This window comes from Lissotriton vulgaris, chromosome 9 (genome assembly GCF_964263255.1).
Source record: "Lissotriton vulgaris chromosome 9, aLisVul1.2, whole genome shotgun sequence".
Classification (NCBI taxonomy): domain Eukaryota; kingdom Metazoa; phylum Chordata; class Amphibia; order Caudata; family Salamandridae; genus Lissotriton; species Lissotriton vulgaris.
The window spans coordinates 1,105,537,859-1,105,559,377 of record NC_141697.1 but is presented as its reverse complement, the minus strand read 5'-3'; the positions used below and the strand labels follow the sequence as shown (position 1 = coordinate 1,105,559,377).

Sequence of the window (21,519 nt, the reverse complement as noted above, 5' to 3'; positions counted from 1 at the left end):
AAAGTCACAAAAATAATAAACCCCTCACTATTCCACGACCTCTCTCACATACACCTACACACATATTCATACTCTTATTTACAACCTGGTTTTTACACACGCACAAAACAAGACACAACTGTTCTTTGTTGTAGAACATATTTTTACAGTGTCCCACATTCACACAGTATATCATTAAAACAGTGCTTTAAATGGGCGGGAACTCACAGTTACTGAGTCCTTGCACTTCGTACTTTGAAAAGGAAAGTACCTGCACTTCGGGGTGTGGATGTAATACACATAAACGGAGAGTACCCGCGCTTCTCCGTATCATCCAAGTACCCTTGACTTGTGCCTGCACTTTCAATTTCAAACACCATTTAAAAAAACGCACAAACTCCAAGGTATGTTTTATCACACACAAAATCACAATCTCTTACACAGATAGGTACTCACAGCATTTTCCCCCCATATAATCGCTTTCACACTCAATCTCGCCCATATATAACCTCTCAAATGTACACAGGCTCAGATTTAGTAAGGTTGTGCATTAACCTTTCACCATGCAAAGGGACGCAGGGCGATGCGAAACTTGAATACTATTTACAAAGACACGTCATGCCACCTTGCGTGGCTCCGCGTGGCTTTGTAGATCTGGAGTAATGGAAGACACCACAAATAAATCGCTGCTTTGGTTTTCTCTGCTTGGTGGGGGCGTTTCATTGGGGGACACAAAAACAATACCGCCTGTAACTCAGGCATGGCCAAGGGTATGTGGAGCAGCGTTAGGCTGCAGATTGTGCAGCAGGTGGAGGACAGGAATGCGCCATTTCTTTAGTGATATGGTACATTCCTGCCAGGGCCGACTCTAGGGTGGGGCGATCGGTGCCACCGCACTGGGCGCTGACTTGGGGTGGGGGCGTCATGTTCATCGTTTTAAAAGCACCTGATGCTGTGTACATTGTCTCAGCAATTTTCAGGCATCAATAAAAAATGACAACTCCGGTGATTAATGTTCTTCCTGGAGAGAGACCGGAGCTTTGTCTAGTGAAAATTTTGACACATAGCACAGAGGATTAATACGCCCGCTACAAAGAACGTGTCCCATTGACATCACAAAGTGCATATAATATAAATAGGTCAATGGGTTACCGCTTTTGTCAGAGATCCTTTTGCTACTTGCAGTTTATAAGTTAAAATCCTATTATAGAGCAGTGAGCTATTAACTGCCATCAAAGAGCTGCATGCAAACTGCAAAGAAAATATTAGAGCTGTATATTTTTTGCCCAGTTTTTCGTTGTCCTAATAATGCAAAAGGGGTTTATTTGGGTAGAAATCAATTCTTATTATTAACCCCTTCCGTGCTTGTGAAGGAACCACTCTGTCACGAGCCACGGACGTGCTGTACTAATGACGGAGTGGTTCCGTCACGGCACGGCCCCCCCGCCTACGCGGCATCAATTCCGCGCCTGCGCGGCGGTTTTATTGAGCGGGCGGGGCCGTGACGGAACCACTCCGTCATTAGCACAGCGCGCCCGTGGCTCGTGACGTAGTGGTTCCGTCATGAGCATGGCGGCGCCACGCGGCCCCCCTCCCCCCTAGCGCCGTGGCGGAATTACCGCCGCAGCCAAAGGGTTAAAAAAAAAACCCTAACAATGGTGTTGCATTTCAAATTCAGAATGTGTGCTTTTCCAGTCCAAGGACTCCTGGTAGGCCTCTGTCTTATGTAACATTTCCTATATACTGATTTACGCACTGATGATTGATTGTCTCTGTGAAATCCGTGTGTGACGCAAAGTGTTCTGACATCTCAAACTGGTTTGAGTGGCGCTATAAAACTAAATGAATCTAAGAGACAGTAGTTATGGAGACTTGAGGGGTACTGTCAAACAGTGGTAGTGAGTAAATCCGTGGCGGTCATTAGAGAGGCGGCAACAAACATTGTCGCACAGGGCGCCACCAGTGCTAAGCCGGCCCTGATTCCTGCCCTCTTCCTTTCACGCAGCCCAGCGCAGAAAGTTGTCTTGCATGAAAAAAATCTTAAATCTGGCCCACAGTCTCTCACACCCATGTTCTGTTTCACTCACGGAACCTTACACGCAATTGTCAAGTGCACACGATCTATCACACACCATTTTTCGCACAATCTCAGACATTTGTATGCTGAGCTACAGTCTTTTTGTTTATAAAGTAATTTAATTAAGTATAGCCTTGTTGTGCTGTTTGTTGAACTACTTGGTTTGCAGTTGGATTTCCGCGACATTAGCTACTAGAGAGACGAATTCGCTGGCACGAGAACGTCTTACTGTATAACAACTTTATTTTCACTGGTGTGTTAAACGCAACACTTGCAGATTTAGCAAATGCCAAACTTGCTCTGCCTGCTGTGTTTCTTTGCAGTGATCACGTTTCCTGGCAAAGTCTTTTCAGATGATACTTTATAGTTGTCACATTGGCAAGACTTTTCAAATGAAATATTTTATCAGTCAGCCTGGCTTTAAAAAAAGATCTAATCTAAAGTAGAACATGCTGTAGAAATTATGTCTTTACAGTGCCGGAGTTTGACAAGCAATATATGTTGTATTAGGAGGATAGTTTGAGGGAGCCTAGTGAAAATAGATTTCATCTGGATTGAGGCTTGCCCAGAATAATGTTTTTGTAAGAGTACAGCTGGCAAGAAATGTTCAGTTCTAAAGCCAGCTTGTGCCACTGGAAAAACATTAATATCAGCAGCCCCATAGAGAGAGTCAGAAAAGTATTCCCACAGCATATTATCACTTTCAGCTAGTTTGTCTTCAGCTAAAACGTAACTATAATTTCCAACAACCAGAATACTTAATTTAGACTATGCTAAATTCAATTTGGATTAGGTTACCTCCTGCAAGATCACTGGGGGAGCCTGCAAAAATGTCCGCATACTCTAGGTTTTGGGCTAACTAAATTGGGAATTATTTACAACTAGGAACTGGGTGCAGGAGTGTGTGCCAACTGACCTGCTCCTTCCCTTCTTGGCATACAACATTATGCAAGCCACAGAGTTTTGGTCCTCTGTCACTCTGTCCTGCGCCTTATTGGAGCGGTTGCCAACTAACCTGTTCGTCCAGGGCTCTCATTTTTTTTATTTATTTTTTGTAAATCTGTTTATTAGTTTTCAACCACAAACAATTAACATAGCGACCAAGTACAGCAATATATTCACCTTACACAGTGCACAGGCAAGAAGAAATCAGAGTCCATGTGAAAGCATAGGTAGCGTATTAGAAACGAATGTAGAAGGGCAAACTTTCTAACAAGAACTAAATATGCTCAAACTTCCTAGCTAGTACTCAAATACCCAACTGTATTGTAAACATTCCTGTGCTGCATGGCCATACAGTATTAAGTCACTCTATTCCACCCCCTAACAGCCCACCCACAACCCACCCACACTCACCGGCGTGTCAGACTCCAGAGCATAACATTTCGCAATCACCCATGGGAACAATACTAGTGAAATAAGGCTCCACCCTTACAGCAGTGTACAACAACCTGGCTATAGCAGGGGGGGGAACAAACCCATGCACACCCAGTTCTGTCTATTGACACACTCCGTCATTAGGTTCCATTTTCCACTTGTTCGCTGGATTCCGAACCCGAGTCCGCATCCGCAGGCTTAAGGTCCGCAACCAGACCCTCCCACGCCCGCGCCGCCTCCAGCACCTTCTCATTATGTGCTCTCTGGGCCTGTTGTAGGCGAACCACGCTCTCACTCCCCGCCCATGTAAGTAACGCTGCTTTCCACCTGGCGAAACTGGGCCCCCCGGCTGCCCTCCAGTGGGTCGTGATCTCCCTCTTGGCCAGCAGCAACCCCAGGTCTAGAAATTTACTAGTTATTTTTGTTCTGCTAGTGTGGGGGAACCATTGCAACAAACAGGTACCTCTGTCTGGGGTGATCCGCCGCTCCGTAACATCGCACAATAGCATCACTACATCCTCCCAGTATGTGCCTAGTTGCGGGCAACCCCATAACATATGCAACAAGTCAGCACTCACTAACATACAACGGGGGCACTGCGCTGTATCCACATGAAAATACTGATTTACCTTTGCCGGGGTGAGGTACGCCCTATACAGTATATAGAAGTGAACCAATTGGAATATGGTATTTCTTGTGCTCTTCCAAGCGCTTTTCACCAACTGCGACCAGGTTGTGTCCGGTATGTCTTTACCAATATCCATCACCCATTTGTCATGTGTCTTTCGCAGCGGCGGCAATCCCTCCCCAAGCATTCGTTGGTATAAGCAGGTAACAACTTTATAAGTGCCCGCCACCATTACCTCGTATTGGCATGCAGAACTCACTGGTGGCTCCGACAGGCCCCCTCCCCAATGTTTCTGAATTACAGCCACCAGTGCCGTGTGAATCAAGTAGTGGCCCCGCGGAAGCCCAAATCTCTCCTGTAGTGCACAATAGGGCATTAAAGCGCCATCCTCATACAGGTCTCACACTACCTGCAGGCCAAGCGACTCCCACTCCGCCAGTGCCGACCAATCCCCCCGTGCGGAAAAGCAGTACACATACCTAGGGGTATTTCCGGGGCATAAGGTTGCTGTATCCCAACTTTACGATGGTACCACCTCCAGCAAAGCTGCAGAGTGCGTTCCTCAATGGACAATGAGTCCATAAATAGTTTCTGCTGGAGTATCACAAACGACAACACGTGCCGAGGTATGTCCGGCTCGACTTCCCGCTCAGGCCCTCGAAATTCCAGGGCCACCGCTTGGGTGAGACCCTGAAACTGCGCCGCCAAGTAATATAACTCAAAATCAGGCATGGCAAGGCCCCCTTCCGCCCTCGGGCTCATTAGCGTATCAAGCGCAACTCTTCCCCAAATGAAGCCCCCAACCATAGACCGGAGCTGCCGAAAATAGACCGAAGGAATCCACACTGATAGGGTATGGAAATAAAGCAATCGGGGTATTGCCACCATTTTCAAAAGGGCCACACGACCCGCCACCGAAAGTGGCAAGGTGCTCCAAAACTGCATGCTACTCTTAAGGCCCCGCATTGCCCTGCCAATATTAACATCTAGTAAGTCTTCCTGGGAGTGGTAGATATGCGTCCCCAGGTAGGGAAGACAGCGGGGTTCCCACCTAAGGCCCTGCGCAGGAGCAGGCGAGTCACACTCTGGGTCAACCGGAAAAATACAAGTTTTATCCCAGCTTACCCTAAGTCCCTAAGTCCGGAAATGTCCCCGAACCTATAAAGCAACGCACGCGCCCCTTCCAGGGCAACCCCTGCGTCTCTTAGGAACATCAAGAGATCATCAGCATACAATGATATAAAGTGCATGGTACCACAATGTTGCAGGCCCTGATACGCTCTCCCCAACCTGGCATGAACAGCCAATGGCTCTATGGCAAGGGCTAATAACAGCGGGGACAGGGGGCATCCCTGCTGAGTTCCCCGCCCCACTGGATATGACGAAGAGGTGACCGCCCCGATACTCACCCTAGCGCTCGCCGACGCATATAACATTTCCGTCCATCTCACATAACCCTCCCCAAGTCCAAAGGCCCTCATAATAAAAAACAAATAAGGCCTTTCCAAGCTGTCGAATGCTTTCGCAATGTCCCCGGAGAGGATCACCGCCAGCCTCTCCTCACCATACTCCGCACCCAGAATCCTTAGCAAGCGGCGTACATTACAAGCAGTATTGCGGGTAGGACTAAAACCGGCCTGATCAGGGTGAATCAGACGCACCATATGTGGGAGGAGTCGAGTGGCCAGTATACGACTCAAGATTTTGTAGTCCGTGGTGAGCATGGACAATGGGCGGTACGCCGAGGGGACATCAGGGGCCTTCCCTGGTTTAAGTAGGGGGACGATAACTGCCTCTCTAGCCGTTGCCGGCAAAACTCCCAACTCCCTGGCTTCACGAAAGACCAACAGCAGTCTAGGGGCCAGGACATTAATATAGGTCAAATAAAACTCGATGGGCAAACCGCCCAGTCCCGGCATCTTGTTGCGCGCCATCTGCTTGATAGCGCACCTAATTTCAGACAGTGTGATATCCTGACCAAGGGAATCACCCTGTTCTGCATCTATGCAGGGCAGTTCCAGGGCACCCAGAAATTCTCGCATATCATCCTCGTCAGCCTGCAGTTGACTATTATACAACTCCGCACAATAGTCACGAAAACGGGCATTAATCTGATGTTGAGTGTATTCCATGTGCCTCGTCGGGGAGGCCAGCGCCAATGTAGGTGCACTCCTAGGATGGGGGCTAGCCAGACATGCCAGGAAAGTACCAACCTTATCCCTCTCAGTATGCACTCGGGCCAGGTAAGCCCTATGATCGAAACACCTCAAACGTTCCACCACTGCACCCGCTGCCTCTTTAGCATTCAAAATCAGGTCACGCGCCTCTTAGTTGGCGGAGTGGGTTTGCTCGGCCTCCCTAAGCTCCCCCTCTGCCAAGTCAATTTCTTGCAGTAACATCTTCCAAACTCCCACCCATCTAGTAATACACAAGCTCCGGACCACCACTTTAAAGGCATCCCATTCAATTGCACTCGACGTGGCAGTGCCCTCATGCTCACTAAAATATTGGTCTATCCCCGTCCCCAGGTCAGCCCGGAAAGCCGGGTCTTCCAGCATTTCAGGGTGCAGCCTTCAGGACGGCACGGTCGGACGCTCCAGGACCCAGCAAAAGCACAACAACAACGGATTATGATCTGAGATGGTTCGCATAAGTACTCACTATTAGCCACCATAGTAGCAAGCCCAGCACTACAGAGGAGCGCATCCAGTCCCACATGTAAATCATGCATGGCCGAGAAGTAGGAATAATCTCGCTCCCCAGGATGTTGTACGCGCCACACATCTATGAGTCCTCAGTCATCCTGCCACTGGCGTCTGACCTTTGATAACTTATGCATTGGGGCATCAGGCAATGGGGGGTGGGAACGGTCCATGTTCACATCAGTAATGGAGTTAAAGTCCCCCCTAACAACACCGGATTTGTAAGATACCCAGCTAGTGTTTCGGACATTCGAGCAAAAAAAGTCGCCTGTTCCACATTAGCGGCATATATACCGCAAAGAGTTACATGCCGCCCGTGAAGGCGTCCCGTAACCACTACATATATGCCCTCAGGATCTATCAATTGGTCAGTTAGTTGAAAGGGGATTCCCGCCCGGACCCAGATCAAAACCCCTCTTGCAAAGGCCGAATAAGTAGTATAAAAAATCTGCCCTCTCCACCTACACTGTAGTGCTAATCCCTTGGTTTTAGTCAGATGAGTCTCCTGCAGGAACACTATCTGCGCGCCCCTGCGTACCAGATATGAATGATTCTTATACCTCCGCTGCATAGAGTGTAACCCCCGCGTATTCCAAGTCATACACTTTACATCAGGTAACGGTCCCATAGTCTAACTGTAAAAACATCCTACAGTGCTGAACCTTCCAAGACACGCTGGTGAGTGTTAGTCCCCAACCAACCCTCCCATCATCCCCGACAACCCCAAACCCACTCCTAGCAGAACCTGCCCCCCCCCCCCCCAGAACAGGCACTAACATAGTGAAACCCATCCAAACTAACCCCAACAAACTCCTCCAAAGCAATAGCAGAGGCGTACTAACTGGGAACCATCCGGTGGGGGTGGGGCAGAACTGAATAGAACAACAGCAGCCAGCCAACACATCCAGCACCAACCCCCAAAAATGTCCAGGTGTCCAGCCATGAGAGCAACAGCGCCCCCCAGCCACGACCAGGCCTCCTCTGGGCTATTACGTGTGTTTTTGCATCCAACACTATCCGCAACCGGGCAGGGAACATCAAAGAATACTAAATGCCTTCATCTCTGAGAGCACGCTTGACCGGCCTGGCCCTTTGCACCTCAAGAGTATAGTCCAGGAATAGTGTGACTTTGCTGTTTTCCACTGTATAAGGGCCCGAAGTCCTGGCCTCACGAAGAAGCAAATCCCTGTCCCTGTAGTGAAGGAGACGTGCCACTACTGGCCTAGGCGGACGCTCAGGATCCGGCGGGCGCGCCGGCACTCTGTGGGCCCTCTCCAGCGTGTAGAACTGCGACAGGCCCTCGGGCGCCACCACCTCTCGGAACCAGCGATCGAGGTAGGCCACCATATCAGACCCCTCAATGCGTTCCGACAGGCCCACTACGCGAACGTTGTTTCTTCTATTGCGGCTTTTCGAGGGTCCTCAGCCGGGACAGGACGTGTCCCATTTGAGTATTTAGTTAGCGCTGCCCAGGTTCAATGTCATCCAGCTTGATCTCCGTCTGCCGCACTCTGTCCGACAATTTGGCATGATCAGCCTTCAGGAGCCCAAGACCAGTTGCCACCTGCGCTATATCCTGTTGTAAAACCGCTCTAGTGTCCGTTATAGCTTGCAGGATTTGCTCCACTTGGTGCAGCGGGAGTAAGCCAGGAGGGGCAGCCAGCGGGTCCCGCCCCGTCTCCGACTCTGCCGCAGGCGAGGAGTCACCCCCCTGCTTCCCCCGGGGCTTCCCCATGGATCAGTTCCACAGTGGTGATGCTACTCAGGAAAGAGGGGCCCCCGGTCACGCGCAGACGGGTCCGCGTCACTGCACGCCGTGGGGCGGCAAGTAAATAGTGGCAGCAAAGACGGGCAGGTCCCACAGGGCAGCAGGAGCAAATAGCAGGCTCCACCAGCCCCACCGCGCAGCAAATGCGAGGCCACCAAGAATCCAGAGGGCAGGGGGTGCCATTACACAGAGGGGCACCGCTCCCGATAGGGGCCAGGCACCAGGTCTCTAATGTGGTAGTTCACCAAGCTGACAGACTGCAACCCAGATCCCCAAGGTCTCATTGAACAGTGTCACAGGATCGCCAGTGTTGTTTCGCTGCACAGGTACCCTCGAAGCTCCATGGCACCACTCGAGCTCATCCCTGCATGGGCACCACTGTCCCGCTCCATTCGATAGCCACCAAAGAGCAGCCCTCCAGACACACTTAGTCCAGGTTGAGATCACATGGCCCGGCTTTTCCAAGGCACCCACATTCGTCCACACCAGCCTCCACTGCCATCAGCTCACCCCCCCAAGCTCCGATCTGAGCCCTGCAGGGGGGGGCCCCGCGCCTTCTTACCACCGTCCACAGAACCAGGCACAGCCCAGGCATCACCGGCTCCCCCTCCGCACCGCCTCAGCCGAGATTGTAGGGGCCTCCACAAGCCTCTCGCCCCACAAGCAGAAAGCTTGTCACTGGCCAGAAAGGGGTCCGTTCCAGCCACTCCACTAGTCACTCTTTCCAGGGCCTTCCAGCCTCCGTTCCCTCTGCTCAATGCAGGCCCCAACATCAGGCACTGTTGAAGGTCGGCAGCGCAGCCGCTCACAGGCTCAACCCCCCTCCTGCAGGCCCAGCCGCTCACACCCCGTCAGACAGCCTCTGAGAACCGGGCCTCCCCGGAGACCTTCTCGCCCCTGGGGGCCAATGCCAGGTGTCCAATCCCGTCTCACCCTAGCGTCCCACACAGCTCGCCCTTCGTAGGTCCTCACAAGGTAAGTCCGCAGGAACTCCGCGAGAGCCAGCAGCAGCCCTCCAGGGTAAGCACAAGTCCCGCACCTTCCGCTGATTCACCGCTCCAGGGCACCCGGTCGGCACCACCTCCACAGGCCTACGTATCAAGGCCCCTCTCGACGTATCGCCACAGCCCCCACCTCGCAACTCAGCACCGCCAGGAGTCTGCACGCAGTGCTCGGGGCAAGCAATCTTCCGTCACTCACATCAGTCCCCGCAGCTCCATTTGCCGCCCCCGGGGCGCCACTGCAACATCACTGCCATCGCCGCCATTTTGATCCACAGCCAGGCCCAGACTCAGGATCTTCCTGGGGCTCCCAGGCACCGAGGAGGCGCCCCCCAGCTCAGAACATGCCAGGGTCAGCCCTCAGCCCCCCTCAGCTCGGTCAGGATGAAGTTTGGGGGGACCTGGGGAGTCCCTGAAACAGGAGAAATGACGGGGTCGGTGCGGAGCCGCAGGCTCACACCTCTTCCTCCATCGGCTCCGAAGCCACGCCCCTTCGTCCAGAGCTCTCATGTACACCTATAACTTGGGCAAAGCAGAAAGAAGTTCTTTGTAAAACCCCCTCCAAAGTCATAGAGGATTATGTGATGACATTTCCTTCCCTTTTGCTCTTTGGCTAAGTAAGAGGGGAGATCAGTGCTTAATTTATAAAAAGAATAAGTGCCAGGGCGCTTCTCAGAAGGCCACTGCAGCCTGCAACATGCTTTGCCCATGCCAGCGCTGCCAATGACAGTACCAACATAACAGATAATGATCGCACTCCTACAGGCGGGACTATATACTCTTAGCCGCGGCGTCTCCCTTAGTCTCCGGCTTCACAGGATATTTGCAAGCCAGAGCTCTCCTCCTCCTCTAGTGGGGCTCTACAGACAGCCCTGCTCATTCTGCTTCTGTATGCTGCTGTAATGCTCTTAGACAACATGCCTGAGAGTCCACGCAGCTTGTGGGATTTAATCTTCAGCGCCATCTCCACAAAACGCACACAAAACCCTTAAGCATTTGATTGTCCTGTGGCATTCTGGTGCTGGGTTTTCAGGGAATTACATAAGAAACTGTTCTTGGTTACACTGAAAAAAACCAAGTTTTAAGTTATTTTTTGAAACTTCAAAATATTGGTTTCACTTCTTAGATTTTGGGGAATGGAGTTCCACTTAATCGCTAACTCCTATGCAAGAGATCAGCCTCCTTCCCTGATGTGCTGAGGAGGGCCATACTGTTCTTCCAGGGGAATACCAGGCAAATAGATGTTTGAGAAATCCCGGAGCCTGATTGAGAACTTTGATTCCAATATATAGACTTTTAAAGATAATACATTTATCTACCAAGAGCCAATGCAATACAGAGAGATGACCAGAAAAGTAAGCCTGATGTGGAAGGCCCTTCAGAAGCTGAGCAACACAATATTGCACAATCTGATGTAGCTGCAATGCACAGGATGGTAAGCATATGAATGCCTTTTGCCCTGTGCATATCGTTGGATATTGATGCTTCTGTAAAGCAAATAGTTTTGCCTTTGCCTGGAGTAGCCCCACTATGTATCAATAAGCAGTCACAGCTTATTTGTAATAGATGGTTCTGAAAACTGAAAATAGCTGCACATGGGCAAAACATTTATATTCTTCTGTTTTATACTCTTTAGCCCTTCATTATGAATGCCCTCTTAATTCTGATAGTGGCCGAAAATGGTAGTAACTAGCATCATCATAATCGTGAGATCCACAGGAACGCACGGGTCTGCTTAGTTTTACCGAACGAGTTGAATTGCATTAAGTAGCTCAAATCTATGAGTAGAACTCTGTGAAGAAATCAGAAAAAATACTTGGGAAATGAACCCTGTAATTACCAAGTTCCCTTATAATGTCTAGATTTTAAGGGTCCCACAATATCCCATTGTTACTCTCGTAATAACTTCAACTGCAGAGTTAGTGGCACCCTGACCATAAGTAACTTGAGTGACAGAATTACTGGTATGATTACAGTGGAACTCCAAAGGCAGCCTTTGGGTAATGTTGTCACTGAGCTTCTTAGTAATTTAGTGTTTCACTTTCCATTTCTCTGCATCCCTCTCCATCTTGCAATCATCCTTGTCAGACAGTTTGTCAATTTGCTTATTTGCTTGTCATGATCTCATTATACCTGTCTCTATGAGTGAGTGTATTTGATCATTCAGTCTCACACCCTCCCCCTCCAGTTTGTTGTGCTATCCCTGGAATGTGCTTTGATTTGTGATCTCCTTACATAGTCCTCTTTGTCTCAAAAACATATATTTTATACAGTTGATGGTTTACAGACTGTCAGTCAAAGCAGAAAATATATATATATAACCATCATACTGTAGTTATAGTTCATTCGATTTGTCCATCAGCAATAGAAATTGTGGATTGATTATACCGTTATAAAACTTTCCAAAAGAGACATTTCGTCACCCAAATTTGACTTTACCAATGTTAAGGCTGATTCATAGGACCAGGTACATAAGTAAAAGATGAAGTTTGTAGAAGGAATATACAAAGCAGCAGCACAGAAACCCCTGTACAGATTGGCACCAACATTAGCAGGAAGGTAGAGATTATTCTGAGATTCTGAGTGAGCATCGCCTTTAGAATGATAGAACCAATAGAGAGAAGCGCTCCTTTAGAAATGTAAATTCAATTAAATTCAAACATTCTGTGAAGTTTATAGAAACATTTAAATTCTCCTTCAATCCATCTAATAACGTCCATTTCACAGTTCTTGTAAAAACATTTACTCTTCAATGTTTTTTTTCTTTATTAAAACATTTAACAGTGATTGGATCAGCCCTCCCAGTGCATTTGACCATTACTAAGACTTCATCAGGTCTGTAGAAAATACAAACAAAAACAATATGTAGAATTAAAAATATAAAAATATCAATAAACAAAATACTTACAATTATTAAAATAGCTGGTGACACAGAAACCTAAAGCATCCGTAGCAATTCATATTTAGACTATCATAAAAATCATTACTGCATAGTTTAAGTATACAGTCACCACTGAACCACGAATATTTTTGCAAAATATTACATAATATGTTGGAGGCCCAAATAAATTCCATCCATGTACATCAATGAATAATACCTTTCATAGAGACCCAGATAAACAAGATCAGTAATTTTAACAACTTTAATAACCATTATATACATCATCAAAAATGTACATTTCCACTTACATACATATCAGAAAAGTACCATTAGAAAATCCTAACCATACAAATCTTCTTAATGTCCAATATCCAGTGTCCTATTTTATCTACAAATCTAAATAAATCATCCATATATGTTCCATTTCATTTTGTTTTATACATCACTCTCATGCATTAGAAATTCATTAGAAATTGAGTATCCGGAACACGCAATGTCCCCAGGATGTTATCAGGTTGCAACATTGTATGTGTGTACCAGGTTTTGTTCAGTAAATAAAAGATCCCAAATGTGAATCACACATACTTGTTCAAGCCTAAATATGGTAAATGTAATCTTCATTCAAACCAGCCATTTAGGTAGTCTGTATGCTATTTATTGTGTCAATGATGTGAACCACAATAATCTCAAAACCTGTATTTAGTAATAGAACGTTTGAATACAATGGTGTGAGGTCCATGTTTCCTTAATATTAGAGTACTATAATTATGATGCAGGTTCAAATTACAGATACCAGATTCACCAAGTCTTTGATATCCTGGTCCATATATGACTTACCTAGAATATATTAATTTCAATGTTGAAAAGAATACATCAATTATACCTATAATCTTATACATAGTTATAATTCCACTATTATCCATATTCAATGTTACACCTACAGCCCATTTTTGAATTCCAGTAATTCTCGGGTAGCATAGGGCCCGGATCACTGGTTATATTTGTTTTAAATGAAGTATTATAGTGATTTTCAGTTTGGTAAATGAAGGTAGATTGTGGAACAGTCCAGAAGATAAAAAGAGCTTTGTATCTGAAGAAATGCAAATTGGGTGTAATCACCTTTATTAACCAAGCAGATATTAATATGTTCATCAATTGCATTGGAAGGAAACCTATATTTACTTGTCAGGCTGCTCTAAGCAAACAGATCATTTAATGGTAGAGCGCTAATGCCTTTAATACATCACACTCACATGAACTCAGCATGGAAGAAGGGCATTGACAGTATGGATGTTAAAAGAAAATTAAAGAAATATTTCATTTGTTCTACAGGACGGAACAAAAGTCATAGGGAAATGTGGCGGTTACTGTGGAAAGTGTACTCCATCAACAGGAACTGGATTAAGTGTACTAGTGTTGTAGAATTGGTAAGTAAATACTTTCCCTTATACAATTTTTGGCTCAGTACATTTGCAGAAAAAACACATACTGTCCACTTGAATAATCAAATAGTATGTGTGTAAAGAAATGGAAAAAGTTATAGCTTCTCTAACTTTGTGGTTGACCACACTTTCTGTAATATAGATTCTTAGCAACGGGAAAAACCTAAATTTGGAAATGTTTTAATGTGGGTAACCCTTTTACCTGTCATTACAGGTACTATGTATGCCCTCTTGGTGACTTGATAAACTGGATAGCAAAATGTGTAAATTTCAATCTCCACACCCCTTTAGTATTTATAAATTAACAGGTGGAAATGGCAGATGAGTTACATTCTTTCAGTAAGTCTCTCTTCTAGATGCTGCTTACGGATTATTAGACATGACATCCTTGGCATGGTATTCCCCCAAACCTTTTGCCTTCAGTCCTCATGTTTTGCTTAATTATTTGTTGTTGGCCTTAGGACTCGGTGAACTTTACCTCTGCTAAGCAGTGGAAAATTGCTTGTGCTGTCTCTTTCAGACATGGTGAAATTGACCTACATCATTTAATATATTTGTTAAGTCCCTAGTAAATGGTACTACATGTACTCAGAGCCTGTAAATTAAATGCTACTAGAAGACCTGCAGCACTCATTATGTCACAGACAACCCGCCTTTTAAGACATGTCTCAGACCTGCCACTGCAGCCTCTAGTGCCGTTTTAAACTGATATTTCGACCTGGCAAAAATAAACTATTGCTTGGCCCAAAATGTATTTTTTTATACGTATAATTTTCCCCTAGGTCAAGCCCTAAAGGCTCATAGAACGAGATTTATTGTATTTAAAAAGAAGGACGTGTACTGAAGTTTTACATGTCCAGGTAGTGAAAAACCTCTAAAGTCATTTTTCACTTCTGTAAGGCCCATCTCTCCATTGACTAACACTGGGTCACCTTATTACGTTTAATAAGTGATATAATCGGATTGGAGATATGATGTTTACACTCTAACGAACTGTAATTAACACCTTGGCTGCTAGGGGTTTTCCCGCTGGGTGCTGAAATACTCTGAATCGCACTTTACATGACAAAGCCAGCTCGTCATAAGCACAGGGCAGGTAACACCCATGAAGAGCTGGCTTTGTCATCAGCACTGAAGAGGCTAAAGAACCCTCTTTAATAATAAAGTCTGATTTTAAGTCACCATTCTAAAAAGACACTTTTAAAAAGGTGGATTTTTCATGTCCTAACCATTTGTGCCTTCTGCCAGTGTCCTGCTTCACATGACTGTGGATAGCCTCACTGTTGGGTTTCTGTATTCCTTCCAGACAGTAAAACAAATGGGGCGTATGTGTGGATGGCATGCCCCATCCTGGCATGATAACTGGGAGGGGCTGTACCCAGCCCCACTTACATTTCAAAGGATTTGCTTCCTTCAGACACAAATTAATATGAATCCTGCCTGCCCTGTTTTTTGTGACCCCAGACTTCTTGGAGCCTTTACTGGGGAAGGGAAGAACTTTGAGAACCAGATGTGAGGGTAGGACAGAGTGTTCCCTGATACATAAAGCCTGGCACTAGGTATAAATATTGGGCTGTCAACACACAAAAAGGGTCCATCCATCAGAACACACCTGGACCTATGCACAATACTGAAGAACTGCCCTGCTGCTTGAGAACTGCCTTGCTGTCTGACAAGGACGGTTGTACCTGTTTAACCTTCATCTCAGGTTAAGCGTAGGGACTCCAAGGGTCAGTTGGCATACCTCCTGTCTGAGCTTTCGGGACATTGCAGGGTTCTGAGACCTCCCTGCAACTGCCAGCTCACCTGCGGCAACTGATCCTTCCTGGACCTGCAACTGGACCTGCCTGAGCCTGGTGGCCTCTGCTGGACTAAGTTCCTCATTACCAAGAGGTGCCTCCCAGATCCTGGCCCCTTGGCTGGAATCAGTCTGAGCTTCTCCCAAGAGGAAAAGGTGAAATTTTGAAGTTTGAGCTCTTCACAACCACGAACATGCACCTACTCACAGATATTCTGCCGCCCATGATGATCGCCAACGCAAAGCCCCAGTGAAGACCTGATGTTCGAGGTACAGCGACATACACCGTCAACAGCAACACAAGATCTCATCTTTTTGCTACAGCAATGACAGCCCACGGTGACCGCCAACATGAAGCTCCAACAACTACCTTCCAGTACTCATGACTTGCTCTTCCCGGTACTGTGATGACAATCTGCAACACTCTCCCTGCTACTTGCGGCCTCCTCCAAGGCAAAGTGAGCTCTTTGCACCAGTCCATTAGAAGAAGACTCTGTCAGCTGGACTAATCGTAACCCTGTATCTGACATGCACTCCATCGTGGTGTGCCTGAACTTGTGACTTTTCCTCGGTCTAGCACGACCAGATGACTGCAAGTGGCACTTTGTGCTGTTAGGTGCTATTTTCACATAGAACTTTGAAATTCCATATCTGCGGTTCCTCTGATGGAATTTATGTAGTTCTGGTAGCATTTAATTTATTACAATTAATCTTTCTAAATTGGTTTGAGAATGTTCTTGTGTTGTGTTTTCACTTTATTACTGTGAGAGCTGGATAATACTTTACACATTGCTTGTATGTTAAACCTGACAGCTTTGTGCCAAGCTACTAGTGGGTTAAGCACAGGTTAATTTAGCACCCTTTATGGCTCACCCTGACAATGATTCTTTTTGTTTTCCTATGTGGGGCTTCCACCTCTCTCAACCAGTAACCTAATTTCTTACAGGGTTCAAAACTTTACTTAGATCCCAGGTCAGGCTCGATTAACTGCAATGAGCTGATGGTGGTTTTAGTTGGGGGGCACTCCATTACACACACCAAAGTCCTGCAGTTGTGCTTTCCACAGGTATACAAGATCCCATGTTCTCTGGGGAGTCGCCATTTAAGGACACAAGCCAATCCCAGGCTTCTCAAGGACTCTTCAGGTAAATAGACATCAGAGAGTTTACACCCAGGTGCTAGCTCGTTGGCACTTCTGAGGCTCTTTTTGGCTCGCCATTGGCTTGGCTAGCTAGGAGTCAATCATCCCCTTAAAGATCTAGGGTCTAAGTGGCTTAAATAGAGAGCCTAAGGTCTGGGGCTTGGCTTCTGGCACAGGGAATCTTTTTCTAGGACATCCCTGTACCAAACAGAGTGCTTCACAACTTGACAGACAGGCACACCACTGGCACACCTCGGTATCCTAAAAGCAGGGAGTAACTCACTTAGGTTTTGGAAGTAGTGCTTACTGGGTGTTTCATCATACATGGTCAAACTATCTTGTGCGGTCAGTGAAGATATGTAATCTTTATTTAGTTCAAGTGAACTTGGTTGTTTTACTATGATGAGATGGCAAATTATTGCCGTCCATAACTATTTCTTCCTCAGGTTTTGGCATATCCAATGCTTCAGTGATAGAGCTGGCCAACATGGAGCTACCTATGAAATGTACTCACACATTTGAAACTTAGGTTTGTTGTTTGTGTTTGAAGAAATTGCTGATAGAATATCAGAAAGTGAAGAGGAAATCAGTCAGCTTACATTGTTACATTTCATGTTCTCTTTGAAACATCTGTACTGGTGAGAAGAATCAGCCTTCAGCCTTGCAAGCTCTCATTCTCCAAATGTTGAGTTTTTGTTGCACCTTATGTAGAATATACTTTCCTCAGTCTTTCGTGGCATTTTTTGTGTTGGATTGATAGCATGTTCACTCTTAGGGTGTTAACACCAAAAGCTTGCAGCATACCTAATGCCACTGATATGTGAAGCCCCAGTTCCTACTTTAATTGTTCTTAACACTACTCCCCACAATATTCACATTTTGAGCACTAAGCTTGAACTAGATGGTCATTTCATCCTCCAAGAGTGAACTGGAAATCAGAAGCCTCAATTGCCCAGGTATGCCATGACAGCCATGACTGTCCTGGACAGTAAACATGCTCAATGCTTACCGCACACAGAGTAAGGTCTATTAGGCCCTATGATTCTTGTTTTCAAAAAGCAAATTCCTGTTTATTGGGTTTGTATCTTGAAAATAAAACTTTGGTAAGTTGGAACAACAAACATGGCATCCACTTAGCAACATTTAGTGGCTTCAGTGGAGAGCAAAACACACAAGATGATGGACGGAATGTTGCACAATGGCAAAACATTCACCCCCCAGTCACAGATCTGTGTTTAATACATCGTTATTTTGTTCACCAAGCCAGCCCAGTTCAGACATGGCCATATGCAAATCAGTCTTGACCTTGTTCCTCATGGGAACAGTCCAGCCCGAACTGCCAAGCCATGTCTTCCCTGGACCGGAATCAAGCATCCTAGGACCGGTTTCTGGCTATCAGCCTTCATCAGCCAGGATAGCTTGACTCCAGTGGAGTAGTGAGCACAAGGCCCACGTCTGGGCATACCCTTCCCACATTCAGTGCAGAGCAGCCTCAATATCTTTGCTGAATATACAAAGGTCCATACCTGCCTGGCAAGAATACTAAATATGGGGAGCGGTCTCTGCAGGGTGTACGCAGACCCTGTCCTCTGTTGACCTCATGGCTATCCGTTAGAGTGTAAAGGAACCTGCTAGACCTTAAGCTTGATGTTTGTTGTAAAGTATATTTGTTGAAGTGATGTTAAACTAACTCAAGGATTCATCCATATTTAGTCCAGCCACTGAAGCTTTTCTAAAGAAACCTTCATTCTTTAGAGAAGAACACACTAATTGGCATTTGCTAACCATTTTATATTTGTTCTTTATAAACTGTGTGACTTGATCTAATCATATTTCAATGCAAAATGGTGTGCTATGTAGAAGCAAACTCTTGAGTAAGCTCTGTACTGGCTTTTTAAAAAGTTGACATTGTTCATAGCACATCAGAGTCGACTTACAAGATCATATATTAAAATGATTTTACAAATGTTTTTATCTTGTAGGTGCTTTGAAAGTGAGAAGAAGAAATGTGATGGATGAAGAAACATGTTGTAATACCTCTGTATCTATGTGTGTATATGTACATATTTATATATATTTGTATATTCCAATTGTGTAAAGAATAATATTTATATTTTGAATTATTTATTTGATTTAATATTTTTATATGTAAAATGTTTAAAGTAATGCTGATTTTCATGTTTTTGTGAACTCTGCAGTCAGACTACTGCATTTTATGTACTCTACATCATATGTAGCATAAAGTAAAAAGTGGTGCTTTATTACCAATGTACTCGCTCACATTCAGTGATTAATTCCTTTCAGCTGTTACTCGCTATGAAGGCGTCTATGGTGCTACACAAACTCTATAAGGGTATGTTTACGTTTTTCCCATATGAAAACCAAGATATCACGTAGATCCACACTCTTATATCTGCTGCGCCCATTTGGCAAAACACTGGTTCCCTTTGAGAAAGGTCTTAATAATTGCAAGCAGGACTGTATATGCGAACAACCTCACAAGCATTAGACTAATGGTCACGTTCTCACTTTTCAATTTCAAGAAGATTTGACCTTTACCTATATACAATGTTTTTAGCTAGCCATTCAGTATTGTGATCAGATACTAGTGTTGTGAGTGATCCAGAGAGCGATGCCTTCACAACGCACATCCAAAATTACTACACATCATTAGAAAACGTGTCCTGCATACTTTAAAGTATGCAGTCATATTCAACATTGCTCCTGTGGTAGCACTTTACCTTCTCTGCATCTATGACCATCTTCGTAGATCAATATTCACTTGTGAGGACATTTCACACACAAAACCTTATAACTTGAGAGGAGTTTAATGATCTTTTTTACACTCCTTATAATGCCAGTTTTCTCACTCCTCTGTTGAAGGACTCTGAGGTCCAGGGCACAAGCACTAGTAGTACCATAAAATGATAATTCTATGAAATGCCTAAAGCCAATCTGATATTGAGTGTTACCTGGTCCTTTTCATGTTCACACTGTACAATATGTATTTTCCCTATGCTGGATTGATCTCTTTCCCACAGCTTTAGCTGAGGACCATTCATTATGTTTATTGTTCTATGAAAGTTGTAAAACCAGTTCCTGAGATCTCCCTGGTCCCTGTTGTCTTTACAGAGGGATCAAATCTCCCCTTATGCTCACTCCCTTGCTGAAATACCGAAACACACAGGCCGACCAGTCCTCTTTGCAGTGTGGTCTTCACAACAATGGTGCTGTCTGACTTTCTCAGTGTTTACCATCACTTTGAGGACTGGGCCTTCACTAGGCTGGATTACATATACCCACCCACACACTTGTGAGTGCGTTTGTGAATACGTACATACAGACCAACACTACGGAGGAGTGAGAAGCTCTACCTAGGTAAGAACCCTCAGCCTCCCAAACTGTCTGAAGTAATTACACTATAGAGGGTTAACCTATCTTTTTAAATCCTGTTATGTTTTGCGAGATTGTTGCGTGGCCCATGATATATCCCAGGTGAATCGATTAACCCCGGGCATAGGACTACACTACGCTCGCAGAGCGTGCGAAGTTTGCGCTACTACGCACTACGCGAATTGCACTTAGCACAGTGCAAAACGCATGGCGGGCATTTTGTGCTTGCTCGCGGTCCTCAACGTCAAGTTGGAAACCACGAGTGAGCAAACTCAACATCCCGGCGAGACCTTTTCCACGCTCGTGATCGGCAACTTGATGTTGCTGATCGCAAGCATGGAAAATAAACCTCCCGGCGAGATTTTCAACTCGGGGAGGTCAGGTTTCTCATTGTGAGTGATAGCGTATGCTCTTGACTGCTCGCAATGAGAAACTACCAGTCCGCGTTAAGAAAGCTGCCGTTCAAGTACAAATCTACTCTAGTGGCAGAAAACGGCCGCTTGCACTGTGCAAGATGCCGTTTGCAAGGATTGCACAGTGCGAACAAGCATCCGGCACTGTGCAATCAGTGCAAACAGCATTTTCCCTACCGCACTACGCAGTTCGCGTAGCTACGCATAGCTTGCGTAGCGCAATGTGCACATCCCGTAGCTACGCGTTTCCCTACTACGCATACTACGCCCAGGGTTAGAATCAATGTGATCAGCACATCCCTGGGATATTTTGTTGGCTACTCTCCCACAGGTACCAACTGTGTCCTGCTTCATCAGACCCACACCGTACTCACCTAATATGGGTGGGCAGGCATGATGCATTTGTAAGGGGAGTTCTTAAACTACTGCCAAGAGATTAAGTGTGATTTAAATTTGCCTGCCGGATCCTAATATAATGTTTAGTCAGAAGGTCCTTTGGCAAAATTACAAACTGTGAGATGCCACAGGGGTACAATGGCCCTAGTCATGCTTAACTGTGAATTTATGTACGAATGCATGTAAGACTGGTTGAAATTAGCAACCTCACTACATAGGGATTATTACACTTACTGGTCCTGAAGAAAGACGACGGACCCACTGGGCATTAAAATGACTGAAAGATGTTGACCTCAGATGTCTAGAGCCATTGTACTCCTGTGGCATCTCATTGTTTTTAACCTTGCCCAAGGACCTTCTGATTAAACAAGATATTAGGATCTGGCAGGAAATTTTAACTCGCACTTAGTCCCTAGGCAGTAGTTTAAGTGTTCCACTTCCAAAATAGTCTTGCCTTCCCACCCACACTTGGTGAATAGAGTGTGGGTCCAATGATGAAGCAGGCCACGGGTGGTACTTGTGG

At 45.8% G+C, this 21,519-nt stretch overlaps 1 protein-coding gene across 1 annotated transcript in view; it reads left to right on the top strand.

The window, feature by feature from the left end:
• ADAMTS9 (ADAM metallopeptidase with thrombospondin type 1 motif 9) overlaps window positions 1–20,950 on the top strand; it is a 914,249-nt gene extending 893,299 nt beyond the window's left edge. Inside the window, exons 40-41 of the mRNA XM_086939088.1 lie at window positions 13,746–13,840; window positions 18,777–20,950. Coding sequence (XP_086795214.1) covers window positions 13,746–13,835 — 90 coding nt within the window. The 3' untranslated portion in view covers window positions 13,836–13,840; window positions 18,777–20,950. The remainder of the gene's footprint in view (window positions 1–13,745; window positions 13,841–18,776) is intronic.
• The last annotated feature ends 569 nt before the right edge of the window (window positions 20,951–21,519 follow it).